Source organism: Palaemon carinicauda, chromosome 42 (assembly GCF_036898095.1).
Source record: "Palaemon carinicauda isolate YSFRI2023 chromosome 42, ASM3689809v2, whole genome shotgun sequence".
Classification (NCBI taxonomy): domain Eukaryota; kingdom Metazoa; phylum Arthropoda; class Malacostraca; order Decapoda; family Palaemonidae; genus Palaemon; species Palaemon carinicauda.
This window is the reverse complement of record NC_090766.1, coordinates 53,816,404-53,834,675: the sequence shown is the minus strand read 5'-3', so window position 1 is coordinate 53,834,675 and position 18,272 is coordinate 53,816,404. Positions and strand designations below refer to the sequence as shown.

The following is an 18,272-nucleotide window of genomic DNA, read 5'->3' as shown; positions in this document are numbered from 1 at the left end:
ACCTAACAAGTTTCTTTCGAATCCGTGTTAGGTTATTCATATAATTTGCTTATTTTCGTGTGAGCTAGGTTCCACGTTGGGACGATATTTCCAAAATGTAATAAATCTAAAATGTTATCTTGAAATACTCGGGGGAAGGGTTGCTACAAGATGTGAAGCCAACGAACCTTATTGTCACGAGAGTGGTTACAGTTAGCTTCAAATTATTGGAAAAAAAGTTATGTCTACTGTAGGTTCTAGACTCTAGAGCTTTCAAATATGTGGTGTCAAGGCTATATAATAAGCTCCCAAGGAAAATGAATACTTTCTTGTTTTCTAAGTGCTTCGATAATGTGGACTTGAAAACAAATGAGCAATATGCTGTGTGGAATGCTGAATGCATTGGCACGTATGCGATAAAATTAGTATGAAAGATCCTGTAGAGAGTAGGATTCCCTTGCAACATAGAACCAGAAAAGCAGCCCATAAAATAAAGTCTGCTGCTTTTTGATACAGTGGTGCATGAACGGCTACTAAAAGATCAACGGTTCATCGGCGTTGAAGATTAAGCTTTCGAGTACCTGAAAGACTACTTGGTTGGTGGAAATTGTGTACAAATTAGAAACTCTTATTCACCATATGAACCTTTAAACAAATGGGTACCCCAGGGGAGTGTACTTGGGCCAATCTTATTCTGCATCTATACTATTGGTCTATTAAAAATACTACAAAGGCATGGTGTGAAGTTCAAAGTATTTGCGGATGACACAATTTTACTTCTCCATAAATGATATAGACGACACTACTGAAACTTTAAACCGAATCCTTGATAGTGTTAGAGAATGGATGACATTTAAAATACTAAATCTAAATGAGAACAAAACTGAGTTTATTGTGGTGGGAAAGAGAAACACTGAGAAGCTGAGGTGATATTCAAGTAAACATAAATAATATTCCAAGTGCCGATATCTAGTAAACTTCGTGATCCAGGCGTATTTCTTGACTGCAACTTGCCTCTCAATGTCCAAATAAATAATTAAGTAAAAACTGCTGGTTATCATCTAAAAAATATTGATTTTCAATATTAATCTTACCCGATAATCATGTAGCTGTCAACTCTGTTGCCGACAGAAATCTACGGTCGGGATACGCCAGCGATCGCTATACAGGTGGGGGTGAACACCACAGCGCCATCTGTGGTCAGGTACTCCAGTACTTCTTGTCAACACCACCTCAATTTTTCCTCTGTCGTGCCTCCGGCTAGACCTACATGGATACGCTGTTGATTCTGGAGTTTTTGCTCACGATTTGGTGATGTATTTGCTCTAGAGTTTAGCTTTCGCTATTCAGGAAGTTTTATCATTAGCTTAGCTAGCTTTTGGAATTAATTTGATTAATTATGGTGACGAAGAGAGTATGAACTCTCTTTCACTTTTAAATGGCCGACCCTTCCCTTAGACGGAAGTGTTGGTGTCTAAGAGAGTATAGACTCTCTTTCTTAATTTTGCTTAACAAAAGTTATAGATTTATTTTATATCTCTCCGCCTTTTATAGGCCTCTTCGATTAACTTCCTTTTATTATAAACTTATTAAAATTAATTTTTATATTTGTTTATATTCGACCTTTCCTAATAGTAGGCGGTCTTTTCTTGGTACCGAAGTTAATTAACATTGAGCCCGTCATTTCGTTTTTACCTGTTAACATATTATGCTATTTTAATGTTTTTGAAAGAATTTCTTTGATAGTCTCGTACAGTTTTCAAAGTTGAACTAACGTTTTGTTTTGTCTCTGCAGTTGTTGACGTTCAGAACGTTCAACTTGCGCTCTATCGTTACGATAGAGAGAGAATTTTCACGGTGTCACGTTGCAGTAAGAGTAAACCGATTCTAGCGTTTTGTTCATTCTTTCTTAGCTTAATGGTTTTAATTCTAATAAAGGAACTTTTTATTTGGGAAATCTTTCAGTTTTTTTCCTTTAACAATAATATGTTTTAACGATATATATGATTGGGCTCATCTCTCAGGTTCTAAGTCAAGAGAGAGAGAGAGAGAGAGATAGAGACGGAGGGAGAGAGAGGAGGATAAACGTTTCGTTCAAGCGAGTAACGTTGTTATCGTTTTTGCTCTTCTCCCTAGTCTCTTTAGGGGAAGAAGGTAAACGTTTCTAGAGTTTTATTCTTGTTCTCAAGCTTTATGCGGTGAGAGATTTTAAACGTAGTTTATTTGATCTAGTGTTTAGTCTCTTTCCAGCCACTGAATTATTTATCTTTCATTATATTTTTCTGTTACATTATAATTCTGTTTTCGCAATTACTAACTTTTAAGGAAGGATAGAATTGCGTGTTTCAGGTACAAACCACTTAAAGTTTCGAGTTCAGTGAAATAAGTGCAAACAGAAAATCGAAAGTGATAAGTGATAAGCGCAAAGTGTTACAGTGTTGCGTTCGAGGGTTCGTCTGTTCGTGCCATTTGTTCGCCTAGTCTGGGACCTCTTACAAGCTCCCAAGCCCAGGGGAGAAGTAATGTCGAAGGACTTATGGGTTCAGCAGGCCTTGATCGACGAACAGACGTTTCCCTCCGTGGTTTCGGGTGTATCTACACACGTTGCCGACGTGATCACCCCACCCACACAAAGACGAGAGAGCCCTTTTATTCCTCGTCTGCGGAAGAGGTTTCTCGCAGAAACCATGGACCAAATCTTGCAGCTTTTAAGTGCAAGTCGGTCCCTTCCGCGCAAGTCCAACTCCTAGGTGTAGCCATTAGCACTGGGTCAGTTCGGACTTGCTGCAGTACGACAACTGCACACCTCCCAGAGAGGCAAGGTGGTATCGCAACAGGCAGTAGCTCCGTCTGTTGCCGCACCAGCTGTTTTAGACCCTCAGTCTCAACGGACAGTAGCTCCGTTTGTTGTTGTCTTTCTTAAACTCTAGTGGTCTATGCTGCAGACAATGCAGTCTCAGCTTGCGGTGTTGATGCAGGAGTTTCAGGCAGAGAAGGTTAACACACCTCCTCCTGCGAGCGCTCCTCCACCTCTACGCAGTCCAGCCTGCCAGACGTATGATGTTGAGGTTCCTCAAGCTACCTCCATGCGTGAGCTGCCGCATTGGGAGTTGCCAGATACCAGCTCTGTGCAGCAACCTCCACTTTCCTTGAGGCAGGAGCCTCTTGCCACGCGGCAACCTCCTCAACACTTGAGGCAGGAGCCTTATGCTTTGCAGCAACCTCCTCTACCCTTGAGGTAGGAGCCTCATGCGTTGCGACTACCTCCTCCATCCTCGAGGCAACAACCTCTTGCGGTGCGACAACCTCCACCATCCTCGAGGCAGCAACCTCAACTCCACCTCTGCGCAGTCCACCCTGCCAGACGTATGATGTTGAGGTTCCTCAACCTACCTCCACGCGTGAGCTGCCGCATTGGGAGTTGCCAGATACCAACGCTATGCAGCAACCTCTTGCGTTGCGGCAACCTCCACCATCCTTGAGGCAGCAACCTCAACTCTTGCGGCAGCCACCTCCACTCTTGAGGCAAGAGCCTCAACTCTTGAGGCAAGAGCCTCAACTCTTGAGGCAAGAGCCTCAACTCTTGAGGAACCTCATGCTATGAGGCAGCCGCCTCAACGCATGCAGCAACCGCATTCTTCACAGCATGAGCCTCTCTCTGCGCAGCTACCTCCTCAACCCTTGAGGCAGACGCAACTCTTGAGGCAGGAACCTCACAGGAGCCTCATGCTATGCGGCATCCTCCTCACACCATGAGGCAGGAGCCTCATGCTATGCGGCATCCTCCTCAACCCATGAGGCAGGAGCCTCATGCTATGCGACATCCTCCTCTACCCATGAGGCAGCCTCATGCTATGCGGCATCCTCCTCAACCCATGAGGCAGGAGCCTCATGCTATGCGGCATCCTCCTCAACCCATGAGGCAGGAGTCTCGTGCTATGAGGAGCCTCATGCTATGCGGCATCCTCCTCAAACCATGAGGCAGGAGCCTCATGCTATGCGGCAACCGCCTCAACCCATGAGGCAGGAGCATCATACTATGCGGCATCCTCCTCAACGCATGCGGCATAAGCCTCTTCCCTTGCAGCTTGAGCCTCATCCCATGCAGCATGAGCCTCATACCATGCAGCATGAGCCTCATCCCATGCAGCATGAGCCTCATCCCATGCAGCATAAGCCGCACGCCATACAACATGCTCTGCTTACCTTACAGCATGCTCTACATACAGCATGCTCTGCATACAGCATGCTCTGCATACCTTACCGCATGCTTCTCAGTCACACATCTTTGGTTGTTGCCAACTCACTAGACTGTCAAGCAGTTTCATAACGTTGCCTTCTAGTCTGCTGCTTTTGCACCAGTGAAACCCTCACTGAGAGAACTTAGCTTTTCTCGGATATGGTTCCTGTAGATGAGAAAGTGCTATTCTCCCTCCTTCTGATATTCCCTTGAGGACTCTGTCATTTGGAGAGGAGCCTTTAGCTGCGTAGCCTCCTATGGACTTTTATTTAAGCATAACATGCTTCCAGGGAAGGTAATGGTTCCACTTCAGTCGCTAACCCCGTCTGTTACCACACCTGCTCCCATAGACCTTGAGCTGTGTTGCAAGACATGCAGTCCAAGCTTAGTCCTTGTTAGAGGATTTTTTGTTTACGGAGTCAGTGTGTCACTGGGAAGACGTTCAACAACCAGCAGAAGTGACTTGTTGTGACGCAGTGCGGCAACCTCAGCAACCCGATAAGGAGTTGTCTGTACGACCCAGACAGTCTAGACAGCTTCGGGTTGTCACTGTACTTCCTCGCTTCCCCATGGTTGACAGTTCACAGACTGTGCAGCAGTACCATGATCTTGTGTCCGGCTCCGTCAGACGACTAGCTTTTAAGAGCTCCCACAAGTCGTCGCTGTCTGGAGATTCTCAGATGGACTATGGATCTGACCAAGGAACTGGGCCTCCTGGTCAATTTTGAGGAGTCCCAGCTTGTCCCATCCCAGACCATTGTCTACCTGGGTATGGATCTTCAGAGTCGAGCTTTTCGGGCTTTTCCGTCGGCCCCAAAGATTTACTAAGCCCTAGTTTGCATCCAGAGCATGCTGAGAAGGAACCGATGCTCAGTCAGGTAGTGGATGAGTCTAACAGGGACACTTTCATCGCTGGCCCTGTTCATCGAGTTAGGGAGACCCCACCTCCGCCCCCTTCAGTATCATCTAGCGGCTCACTGGATAGAGGACATGACGCTAGAGACGATCTCAGTTCCTGTTTCCGAAGAGAGGAGGTCTACTCTCACGTGGTGAAAGAACAGCTTTCTTCTCAAGGAAGTCTACCTTTGGCTGTTCAGAAACCCGACCGCCGTCTCTTCTCTGACGCATCAGACACGGGCTGGGGTGCGACTTTGGACGGACAGGAATGCTCGGGAACATGGAATCAGGAGCTAAGGACACTTCACATCTTTTGCAAGGAGCTGTTGGCGGTTCATCTGGCCTTGATAAACTTCAAGTCCCTCCAGCTTAACAAGGTGGTGGAGGTGGACTCTGACAACACCACAGCCTTGGCTTACATCTCCAAGCAGGGAAGGACTCATTCGTGGAAGTTGTTCTAGATCGCAAGGGACCTCCTCATCTGGTTAAAAGATCGAAAGCTCACGCTGGTAACGAGGTTCATTCAGGGCGATATGAATGTCATGGCAGATCGCCTTAGCCGGAAGGGTCAGGTCATCCCCACAGAGTGGACCCTTCACAAGAATGTTTGCAGCAGACTTTGGGCCCTGTGGGGTCAGCCAACCATAGATCTGTTTGCTACCTCGATAACCTAGAGGCTCCCGTTGTATTGTTCTCCGATTCCAGACCCAGCAGCAGTTCACGTGGATGCTTTTCTGCTGGATTGGTCCCATCTCGACCTGTATGCATTCCCGCCGTTGAAGATTGTCAACAGGGTACTTCAGAAGTTCGCCTCTCGCAAAGGGACACGGCTGACGTTGGTTGGCTCCGCTCTGGCCCGCAAGAGAATGGTTCATAGAGGTACTGCAATGGCTGGTCGACATTCCCAGGACTCTTCCTCTAGGAGTGGACCTTCTACGTCTACCTCACGTAAAGAAGGTACATCCAAACCTCCACGCTCTTCGTCTGACTGCCTTCAGTCTTTCGAAAGACTCTCAAGAGCTAGGGGCTTTTCGAAGGAGGCAGCCAGAGCGATTGCCAGAGCAAGGAGGACATCCACTCTCAGAGTCTATCAGTCTAAAGGGGAAGTCTTCCGAAGCTGGTACAAGGCCAATGCAGTTTCCTCATCCAGTACCACTGTAACCCAGATTGCTGACTTCCTGTTACATCTAAGGAACGTAAGATCCCTTTCAGCTCCTACGATTAAGGGTTACAGAAGTATGTTGGCAGCGGTTTTCCGCCACAGAGGCTTGGATCTTTCCACCAACAAAGATCTACAGGACCTCCTTAGGTCTTTTAAGACCTCAAAGGAACGTCGGTTGTCCACTCCAGGCTGGAATCTAGACGTGGTCCTAAGGTTCCTTATGTCATCAAGATTTGAACCTCTCCAATCAGCCTCTTTTAAGGACCTCACATTGAAAACTCTTTTCCTCGTGTGCTTGACAACAGCTAAAAGAGTAAGTGAGATCCACGCCTTCAGCAGGAACATAGTTTTCACATCTGAAACGGCTATATGTTCCTTGCAGCTCGGTTTTTTGCTAAAACGAGCTTCCTTCACGTCCTTGGCCTAAGTCGTTCGAGATCCCAAGCCTGTCCAACTTGGTGGGGGACGAACTGGAGAGAGTACTTTGCCCAGTTAGAGCTCTTAGGTACTATCTAAAAAGGTCATAACCTTTACGAGGACAATCAGAAGCCTTTTGGTGTGCTATCAAGAAGCCTTCTCTTCCAAGGTCTAAGAACTCAGTTTCTTACCTATTCAGGCTCCTAATTAGGGAAGCACATTCTCATCTGAAGGAAGAAGACCTTGCTTTGCTGAAGGTAAGGACACATGAAGTGAGAGCTGTGGCTACTTCAGTGGCCCTCAAACAGAACCGTTCTCTGCAGAGTGTTATGGATGCAACCTATTGGAGAAGCAAGTCAGTGTTCGCATCATTCTATCTCAAAGATGTTCAGTCTCTTTACGAGAACTGCTACACCCTGGGACCATTCGTAGCAACGAATGCAGTAGTAGGCGGGGGCTCAGCCACTACATTCCCATAATCCCATAACCTTTTTAACCTTTCTCTTGAATACTTTTTATGGGTTGTACGGTCGGCTAAGAAGCCTTCCACATCCTTGTTGATTTGGCGGGTGGTCAATTCTTTCTTGAGAAGCGCCGAGGTTAAAGGTTGTGATGAGGTCCTTTAGTATGGGTTGCAGCCCTTTATACTTCAGCACCTAAGAGTCGTTCAGCATCCTAAGAGGACCGCTACGCTCAGTAAGGAAGACGTACTTAATAAAGGCAGAGTAATGGTTCAAGTCGTCTTCCTTACCAGGTACTTATTTATTTTATGTTATTTTTGAATAACTAATAAAATAAAATACGGGATACTTAGCTTCTTTGTTAACATATATGCTGGTCTCCACCCACCACCCTGGGTGTGAATCAGCTACATGATTATCGGGTAAGATTAATATTGAAAAATGTTATTTTCATTAGTAAAATAAATTTTTGAATATACTTACCCGATAATCATGATTTAATTGACCCACCCTTCCTCCCCATAGAGAACCAGTGGACCGAGGAAAAAATTGAGGTGGTGTTGACAAGAAGTACTGGAGTACCTGACCACAGATGGCGCTGTGGTGTTCACCCCCACCTGTATAGCGATCGCTGGCGTATCCCGACCGTAGATTTCTGTCGGCAACAGAGTTGACAGCTACATGATTATCGGGTAAGTATATTCAAAAATTTATTTTACTAATGAAAATAACATTTTTATAGAAAATTATCTGGATAATTACCAGAATTGACTACTGTAACTCCGCCAACTACAATTTACCATTTACCATAAGCACAACTTAAATTACAAAACATAATAAACAGAGGAGCAAGACTGATAAAAGGTGTCCCGCCTAGAGAAAGGATCACTATTATACTAATTGGCCTACATTGGCTGCCGATTAAAGCGAGAATTGAATTTGAAATTTCTACAATAATCCAGCAAATTATCAAACCGTCCAAAATATCTTAAGAGTTTCTACATATTGTGCAACCAACAAATCGTCCTGACACGAGAATAGTTAGTTACAGATGGTTTCAAACTATCAGAACCTAGATACATGACTACTGTAGGCTCTAGAGTCTAGAGCCTTTAAATATGCGGCCCCGAGACTACACAATAGGCTTCTACTAAACATCCCAATAATTGAAGATATTAAGGCTTTCAAGAAGAAACTGAAGACTTTCTTATTTTGTGAGTATTTTGGCAGTGATGATCAAACAGTAAGCGATCAATATGCATTGTGAAATGTTAAATAGCTCCCGAATGAACATCATAAAACAATCGTGGAGGTCCTGTAGAGAGTAGGGTTCCCCTGCTGTACAGGATCAGATAAGCAGCCCTTAAAGTAAAGTAAGTAAAGTAAATGCAGAGCATGATTTTGGTTTTCAGATTTTTCCCGATCATTTTAATTTTTGCCCCTCTCGCTAATGACATGTATTTTAATTCGCTGTCTTTTTCTTATCAGAAAAAAAATAAAACATTGGGTTTTATTATGGTTCTGGTCTGGGAAACTCTTTCTAATAAAAGAAAATATATATTTCATCTCTTTAGGAAAGCTCCCCTTTTCTTCGAAAATTGCATTTTTGGAGGCTAATAAATTATTAGTGATATATAACCTAATACATCTGCCAATAATGAGCGACATGATTTTACCAACCATTGTTATTGGAGGAAAACCTTGTAATTATATTTGATACTTCTATGATGATAGTTAGGTTCATAATCATAAGAGATAAAAAGTTTTTTCCTCTTAAAGATAGTGTCTTTAACAAATCATTTAGTACTCTTGTAGAACAAAATTTCGTTTTCTATGTATTTATGTGATAGTCTAACGTTTTCTATTAATAATATATAGGGTAAGCTTATTCAATATTTTATCTGTATCATGTGTTTTTTACTTTAGCTTTTAGTTTAGCAATGAATAAATACTAATTTGATGTAAGACTTAGAAATTATCTTAATTTCATGAAATTTGATATATTAAGAACGAAAATTTTTAAATTTTGAATAAACTAAATTTCTATTTTTTAGCTTAATGAAAGATTGAAAAAAGAGGAAATTTTGAGTTCAATGTAAGATTAAAAAAAAGAACATTTTGAGTTTATTGAAATATTTAAAAAAGCAAATCGGACAATTGCTAGGATAAATAAAATTTGGAAATCAAATCACCTGAAATTACAAATAAAAATCAGGCTATATATCGGTTTAGCAAGATCGGTGTCACTGTATGGTCATGAGTCGTGGTATAACAATGAAACTATATCCAAAAGATTTTGTAGATTTGAGAGAAAAAACCTTAGAAGCATATTAGGAATTATATAACAGAACAGGAATAGAGATTACTCAAGTGCCATATGTGGACGAGATCATAGTGATGGGGTAGAGGGAGATGTTTGGGCTTGCTCTTTGCACTCTCCGAGAGAGATTAGTTCACCAAACTTTTAACTGCGCTCCACAAGGCACTAGATGAGTTGGAAGACACAGGCCCACATGGCTGAGGGCTATGAAGTGCAAGTATGAGATGACGAATGGAAAAGTATTGATTAAAAGCTCAAGATAGTGTCGACTGGCGAAATGTAATAGAGGCCCTTTGCGTCAATAGGCTTAGATGATGATGATGATGAAATTCCTAATTTAGTTAACCAAACTCAGGTATTAACATCAGACATTTATCGGAAGTGATTTAACTGAATTCAAGAACTCTCTCTCTCTCTCTCTCTCTCTCTCTCTCTCTCTCTCTCTCTCTCTCTCTCTCTCTCTCTCTCTCTCTCTCTCTCTCTCTCTCTCTCTCTCTCTCTCTCTCTCTCTCAATTGTTAGGTTTATTATATTAATAAACCCTACTATTGTCAGTGATTATAAAAGTCTGAATCTGTGGAAGGAGCAGAGGAAGATTATAGCGAATAGTTTTATACGAAAAATCTTTATAGATAGCATAATTAGTTACTATAATCCAATACAAATGACATGGATCTGTCCATCGTGTAACAGAGATGCTTGATTGGCACAGAAGGAATTTCAACTAATTAAAGTGATTATTACCAGTAAGAGAAATTAATTTAAGAGAAAACTCGGGTAATGCTGAAGGAGATGATAGAATTGCAAATTTGGAACGTGTACGGGAAGAGCAAGTCAGCAACTAAACTGTTAAATAAAAAAAGTCATTGGAATTCTGTTTCATATTACATTTTAGGGGAGCCAGGAACTTTAGACAAACACGAAACTTAGAGGACAGGAAATCAACTACTTTATTAGCCGCTAGGTGGCGTACACAAAGTTATCAGTTAAGGTTTCACACATGTATTCTGCTAGGCATCATACAACATTTCATAGCTAATAATCTCTGCAAAGATTTAAAATGTAGGTCAATGAATGTGAAATTAAACTTTGGCAGATAAGTTATGAAAAAAGCTTGTTGGTGGAATGGTCTTTACGAGCTTCGAGAAAAATCACAGAGAAGAAATCTTACAAATGGACTTGAAAGATAATGATATTCCATTACTCTCTGCAGGACCTCCAATCATTTTATCTTATTCGTTCAAAGCATTCAACATTTCATATCTCGTATTGCTCATTTACTGTTAAATCATCATTGCCAAAGGACTCATGGAATATGAAAGACTTCAGTTTCCTCTTGAAAGCCTTAATATCTTCAATCATTCGGATGTCTCGTGCGAGCTTATTGTATAGTCTCGGGGCCGCATATCTGAAAGGCTCTAGATCCTACAGTAGATATATATCTAGGTTCCAATTGTTTGAAACTATCTGTAATTATTCTCGTGATAGATCCAACCATTTGTAAAATTGCTGTTAGCGAGAGGTAATTTTTTGCTTTGCTTTGTCGGTAGACTCAAAAGTTTTTTGTTTGATTGTTGGCTATATGATCTTCACGTGTTTCTTACCAGGAAGTGGAGTATGTTTCTGGTGTCATTAACCTTTATCTGCCTGAAAAAAAATAGAATATAGGTAAAGATAACATGACGTAAGTAGAAATATAGTAATATAAGAAATATTTTTTAAATAATTGATTTTGAAGTTTGTGATAAGTAGTTGTTGGTGTTAAAATTGTAGATTGTGGATAATTAATTCGGTAATTGAACTATCACTCGTAGAAACATAAAAAAAGAAACTAATAATCAAAATATGGTCATTTCAGGTTTGCCATTGCTATTAATTAAGCTTGTCCCCTTCTTTGACCTTTGAAAAATATTTGCTGTAGACTCCATAGTTCTCTCTCTCTCTCTCTCTCTCTCTCTCTCTCTCTCTCTCTCTCTCTCTCTCTCTCTCTCTCTCTCTCTCTCTCTCTCAGGACGAAAAGGAAAATATTACAATCCTCCATATTACAAAACTGAATGTTGTAGATTTTTCAATGCTAAAAAAAAAAACCAGCATAAATTGTACTTAGAAAAAAATATTGATCCCCAGAAAGTGAGCCCATATAGACACAAATTCAGTACTATATGTCTACACGTATGTTGGTAGGCTACCTTTCATACACTTTTTAATGGCAATATATGACAAAGTTTCACGAGACGGCAAATTACCAAATGACGCATGAAATAAATTCTACAACATTATCTATTACAATCTACCACAGGAGACGAGATAGCCTTGGTAATTAGCAAAGGAGAATTTATTAGATAATGACGAAGGCAGAGAATTACAATGTCATCACTTCCGTGAAATTGCTGCGCAGTTATGTGACGAGAGAAAGCAAGACCTTTGCATTATAATAATCTTATATTTATGAACCACTGTTTGTTTGTTTGTTTTTTCGTGGTGTTGGGGGCGGAGCTAACTTTGCCTAATTATTGTAATGCGCTCATAGTGATTTCCTTAGATGAGGTGAAGATATTTTTTATTCTACTTTATTTTTTTGCGAAAAGCCGGACCCTAGACTGCCATTTTAAACTATATGAAAACCCAAGTTATTTCGTATGCATGTATGGTAAGTATGTAATGTGCATATGTACATGATGCGAATACTAGAATGTATAATTTTTGTGTATCAAATCTCTCTCTCTCTCTCTCTCTCTCTCTCTCTCTCTCTCTCTCTCTCTCTCTCTCTCTGTCATTTTATCTTGTTCGTTCAGTTAAAGTAGTTTCAAAGTCGGCATTATTCACCATTTGATATGATTCTAATGATTCACTAAATGCCAAAGCATCAGGATTTGATGCGCCATCCATCCAAAGATTGAAGTCTCCACAAATAACTAATTCATTTTTCTCCATGATAATTATCTCAATGCGTTCACTGAATTATTCAAAGTAGTTACTGTCATTTGTTCGCCTCTACCATGTCAATGACAGTTTTCTTTTTATTTTACTGTGATCAGGAACAATTGTGACATTATTTTCTCTCTTCTATAGTGTCTGAAAGTTTTTTTTTTTTTATACTCTGTTCAGGATTAACTCCGACAGAATCCATTCGCCTTTACCTTGTCAATGAAAGTTTTCTTCTTATTTTACTCTGATCAGGAGCAATTGTGACATTATCTTCACTCTTCTATAATGCCAATGAAAGTTTTTTTATATACTCTGTTCAGGATTAACCCTGACATAATCCATTCGCCTCTACCATGTCAATGACAGTTTTCTTTTTATTTTACTGTGATCAGGAGCAATTGTGACATTATCTGCTCTCTTTTATAATGCCAATGGAAGTTTTTTATATACTCTGTCCAGGAGTAACTGTGACAGAATCTGTTCGCCTCTGCCAAGTCAACGAAAGATTCATTTTTATTTTACTGTGATCAGGAGCAAATGTAATATTATCTGCTCTCTTCTACAGTGTCAATGAAAGTTTATTTTTTTATACTCTGTTCAGGTGTAACTGTGACAGAATACGTTCGCCTCTACCATGCCAATGAAAATTTTCTTATCATTTTACTGTGATCTGGAGAAATTGTGATATTATCTGCTCTCTTCTATGGTGTGAATGAAAGTTTATTTTTTTATACTCTGTTCAGTAGTAATTGTGACAGAATCCGATCGATTCTACTATGTTAATAAAAGTTTTCTTTTTATTTTACTCTGATCAGGAGCAATTGTGACATTATATGCTCTCTTCTATACTGTCTGAAAGTTTTTTTTCTTTATATATACAGTATACACTGGTCAGGAGTAACTATCAGAATCCGTTATTTTCTACCATGTCAATGAAATATACCTTTTTATTTTACTCTGATCGTGAGCAATTGTAACATTATCTTCCCTCTTCTATAGTGTCAATAAAAGCCTTTTTTTATACTCTGTTCAGGAGTAATTGTAACAATCTGCTAGCCTCTACCATGTCAATGAAAGTATTAACTTTTATTTTACTCTATCCAGGAGTAATTGTGACATTATCTGCTCTCTTCTATATTGTCAATGAAAGTTTTTTTTTTTTTACTCTGTCCAGGAGTAATTGTGACAGAATCCATTCGTCTATTCCATGTCAATGAAAGTATTCTTTTTATTTTACTATCCAGGAGTAATTACGACATTACCTGCTCTCTTCTATATTGTCAATGGAAGTCTACTTTTTTATACTCTGTTCGCGAGTAACTGACAGAATTCATGCGCCTCTACCATGTCAATAAAAGTTTTCTTTTTATTGTACTCTGATCAGGAGCAATTGTGACAGTATCTGCTCTAAAATAATCGAAAGTGGCCCAGCGTTCCAGCTATGCTCTGTTGCTCGCAGCTTCCTCGACCTCCTGGTCCAGCAGCAGAAGCAGCAGCGAGTTCTTCGCCCAACACTTGTCACCTCTCCATCAGCTGATTGAGAGTAAACACAGCCTGCGGCAGGAGGTTCACGCCCTTACACTCTTCGTAATATTATGGTAAGACCGTATCACTCCTATTATACAAAAAGGTGTTTAAATGCTACTTTGTAACTGGTAATTAACAAAATTGAAGGAGTCGTCCTTTAAATTGACTCATACCTTACGGTACTTGACGGAAGACTCGAAGTCCAGGTGGATGTTACCATGAGGATTTTGTCATTTTAAGAATTATATTAAATTCAGTTATGTTTTAAATGCATTTATCATTTATATTAAGCAATTTTAAGTTTTATTAACGTGTTTAGATACATTAGTTGTGCTTAAGGCTAGGCTAGGTTACCTGGTTTGTAGGTGGGTTGCTGTCCAAACGCCCACAATGAGATATGTCAAGCTGCAGGATTTGGACGTCCATAGACGACCAGCCGATTGAAAGATCTTAGGATAAAAGTAATAAATATATAAATATCTCTTAGAATATGAGATTCTGTGTATGAAAGTTTACGTTTATTTTCTAGGTTAGGTTAGTTTAGCATTACCCATTTCTTTACCGGGTTCTGTATTCACACAAAATTTGCTCCGTTGCAGGACCTTAATTTGCATTTCCACATTTATTTGAAGGGTTTATATATGATAGTGACCTATGTATGACAGCCATGAAGGGAAAGGTAATAATACAACAGCATAAGGGTGGTTGCACGAGGTAGGGACTGGCCGCTGATATACAAAGGTTCCGTATTTGCTAATGACGTTGACTGAGTAAAACAACAAATTTATAATAAATCTGCCAAACCAAATTATCATCATATTTGCAAAGGGAATACAGTTTCTGATTGAGATCCTGGACCATAGGTTTCTTTGGCATTTTAAAAACTATTAGTCTTGAGAGAGTAAAGGTGTCCTGATGTTTTAAAATGGTAAATTATCAGGCTATTCAACAAATGCCAAAGTAGCCAGTGATCGTCAATCCTCGTATCATTTTGAATTATTTGACCTGCCAATGTTTTGCCTAGTAACCAAATAGGAACGGCTTACAAGTCAAGTTAGAAATATATATATCAAATGCCTAATACAGTACTGTACAGTATAGGATTTATTTTCCAGAAGTAAGATTGAAAGGTGACTTTTTAAGATAAATTTGATTGCAAATGAATATGGCAATGTGGTTAGCTTTAAATTGACAGTTGCAGGAAAAGATGGATTTCGTGATAGAGAGCAAGTTTGCCATTTACGAGATAATTCTCCTGCGTGTAGTGGTCAAACTACCCTTTATTTATTTTTTTGTCCATATTGTAGAGCTATGAGTGACCAAAGTATTATCGATAACTAAGTCTTTTAGTGAAGAAATGGTGATTAGCACCAACAGCAGTGGAGATATGAAAATGAAAGAGAATCCAAATTAGTTATCTGGCATTATTAGTTTTTGCCAATTGTATTTAGCGTAATTCTTACGTTAGTTTTTCTGTTTTATTTTATGCATTTTTTTTACCGTTGCTATCGGTGCAAACTGGTTTTTTTTATACTTTCCTTTACTCTTAGAAGGCAAGAAACCAGAACGTTTTGGGTGTGTTATGATCAGAAACTGTCAGTTTTTCCTTTTTAGAGAGAAAATAGTTATAAAAAAAAGTTTAAGACATGATTGTTCATTTATGTAGTAAATAACAATTACAATGTAAAAAACAACTAAAATTAAGGCAATAATACTGGTAATTACTATACTGTACACGGATAATTTGTGAGGTCTTACTTGAGAAAAGGGAGCTTACCCATACCCCTCCTGATAAAGATAACTTATTTTTGGTATTGTACTGTACTCAAAAGGGAAATGGCCTAACCTAACCTAGGATACTGGATTCTACATTTCCAGAGTGAGTTCTCTTTGTCACCCCTTGGACCTGTTTCTCCTTGGTTAAAACAAATAAAAAACTAGTTAGTCTACAAGTTTTCTAGATTCACTCCTGTCCTGGGAGTTTATAATAAATTTATTGCTTGCTGTAATTTATAAACTAATGATCAGTTGTTCTTTGGATCCAATTACTAACCGAAGCAAGAGTAGCTCGGTCATAACATTACAGTTGTCCCTCTGCTATTGCAGGTGTTACGTCCCCCCCCCAAGTATGTCTGAAAAACCGTGAGTAGATACAGAAATCAGGGGTATATTTTTTTCTTTAGTTTTATGATTTTTAGAATACCTATTTTATCTATAAATTTTAGCTTTTATAAACCCTCGCAACACATAAATCCATTTTACACTCAAATACATAAGCTAAAACTTACTTTGTTCAGTCACTAAATTCAAACCCTATCACTCTCTATTAGGGAATACTGGATACTTCCGGAGAAGCTGGAAGACTAGCCATAAGACTTAACGAGGTATAATTACCTCGCCACTAGTTAGCCGGGGGGGGGGGGGTTAGGGGAAGTACTGGCTACCATCGTGTTGCCTTGTCACTTGTTCATTTGGCATGGTAAAGATCGGATGTCATCCATCTCTACGGCTCAAACTTTTTGACTGGCCTTTGACTAATTTGGTCTCTTAGTTTAGTTTCTTTATTTTTTACAGATGTGGGTGTTGCTGTTTGGAGCCAGTGTCGAGGATGAGAAACCCAGACTACCCTTGGGATTGGACGACTCTGCCCCTTCCTTTATGAAGCTTTGCCCTCCTCTTCTGGGAGTCACTCTCCATTTGTGCACCATGACTGTTCTCCGAGAAGACCGCTTGTGGCCAACCCAGAGGTTGACCTCAGTCTTGCTCCTTGGCATTCCCTCATTCTGAGTAGAGTCAGCTGGCGAAGGGAAAGGGAAGTCTGAAGCTTGTTCCTACTACTCTCGGACACTTTCCCTTACACGGGTTCGGTCCTCCCGGAGTATTTCCTTCAGCGCTGACAATGCTACACTCTCTCGTTTTGAGATTTCAGCCTGCGGAGCGAGTGCAAAGGCAGAATATTGTTCCTGCTCCTATCGGAACGCCTTTTTCGTTGACGAGTTAGGTCTTCCCCCTAGTGGTTTCTTCAGTGCTGACGACTATGCACTCCCTCGTTCTAAGCTAACTCAGCTGGCGTAGGGAATGTAAAGTTTGAAACTTGTCCCTACTGCTCTTGGTGGACACTTTCCCGTACGCCAGTTCGGGCCTCCCCGGAGTAATCCCTGCAGTGCTGATGACGCCGCAGTCCCTCGGTCTGAAATGTCGGCTTGCGGAGGGAGTGCAAAAAGCAGAGGCATATACCTGCTCCTCTCGGGGGACACCTTTCTCGTTTGCGGGTTAGGTCTTCTCCTGAGTGGTCTCTTCAGCGCTGACCACACCGCACTTCCCTGTTCTGAGTTAGCTCAACTGGCGTAGGGAATGCGAGGTCTAAAGCATGTCCCGCTACTGACAGTGGTCACTTTTCCAATATGCGGGCTTGTTCCTCCCCGGTGTAATCCTTCATTGCCGATGACGCTGCACTCCCTTGTTTTTGAGATGTCAGCCTGCAGAGGGAGTGCAAAGGGCATTAGCATATTCCTGCTCCTTTCAGGGGAACACCTTTCTTGTTCGTGGCTTAGGTCTCCTCCTGATTGGTCTCTTTAGAGCTGACGACTACTCCCCTGTTGTTCTGAAAAGTCTTAGTCGATTGAGGGAGTTGCAGAGCAGCGATTTTTGACCTTCACTGGTCCAAGCAGCATACTTGTCCAGTTCCTGCAGCGGAATCGCTTGTAACTCTTGCCAAACTCCTTCGGGAGTTTTTTGATCAGCAACGCACCTGTGAAGACAACGAGTGAGCAGATGACTCTTGTTCTAAGGGATTCCAGTAGGACGATGACCAGCAAGTCCCTCGTCTAGACAACACCCACTCTAGACTCTTTGTTCAGAGCAAGAGTGAACGCTAACTCTTCAATGCCAGTGAGCACTACTGGATAAACGCGCTGGACTATCTGTTCAGAGCAGGAGCTAATGGTACGTCGGTACCGCTTGTAAAAGGATACACACTGGACTATCTGTTGAAGAGCAGGAGCTAACGTTACCTCGTCAACTTTAGTTTGTGCTACCTTGGTAGTGCACAGGTGTGTTTGGGACCTTGGTAGTGCCGAGGTGTGCGCTACTTTAGGGTGCGCTCTTATTTGGCGAAGCCCAGAACTTCTTAGACCTTCTTTGGCGAAGCACAGAACTTCAATCTACGATTACTTTTTCTTGGTCTACTTTGGTAGCACTCGCTGTTTCTCCACAACATAAAACTAAGCAGTTATCACGCATACTTTTCTTGGAATTTGACCTAGCACTCTGTCGGAGAGACTTTTTAAAACTTTGCTTTCCTCAGCGTAGAATAACGAAAGTCTGTTTTCTATGCGCAAAG

At 40.9% G+C, this 18,272-nt stretch overlaps 2 protein-coding genes across 5 annotated transcripts in view; one reads left to right on the top strand and one right to left on the bottom strand.

Moving 5' to 3' along the window:
* The window catches only part of LOC137633245 (uncharacterized), a 186,140-nt gene that overhangs the window by 45,428 nt on the left and 122,440 nt on the right, over window positions 1-18,272 (bottom strand).
* Window positions 1-18,272, top strand: part of LOC137633255 (coiled-coil domain-containing protein 9-like) — a 108,644-nt gene that overhangs the window by 798 nt on the left and 89,574 nt on the right. For all 4 annotated transcript variants that reach the window (XM_068365459.1, XM_068365456.1, XM_068365458.1 and 1 more), the window contains exon 2: window positions 13,788-14,001. In XM_068365459.1, coding sequence (XP_068221560.1) covers window positions 13,999-14,001 — 3 coding nt within the window. In that variant the 5' untranslated portion in view covers window positions 13,788-13,998. The remainder of the gene's footprint in view (window positions 1-13,787; window positions 14,002-18,272) is intronic.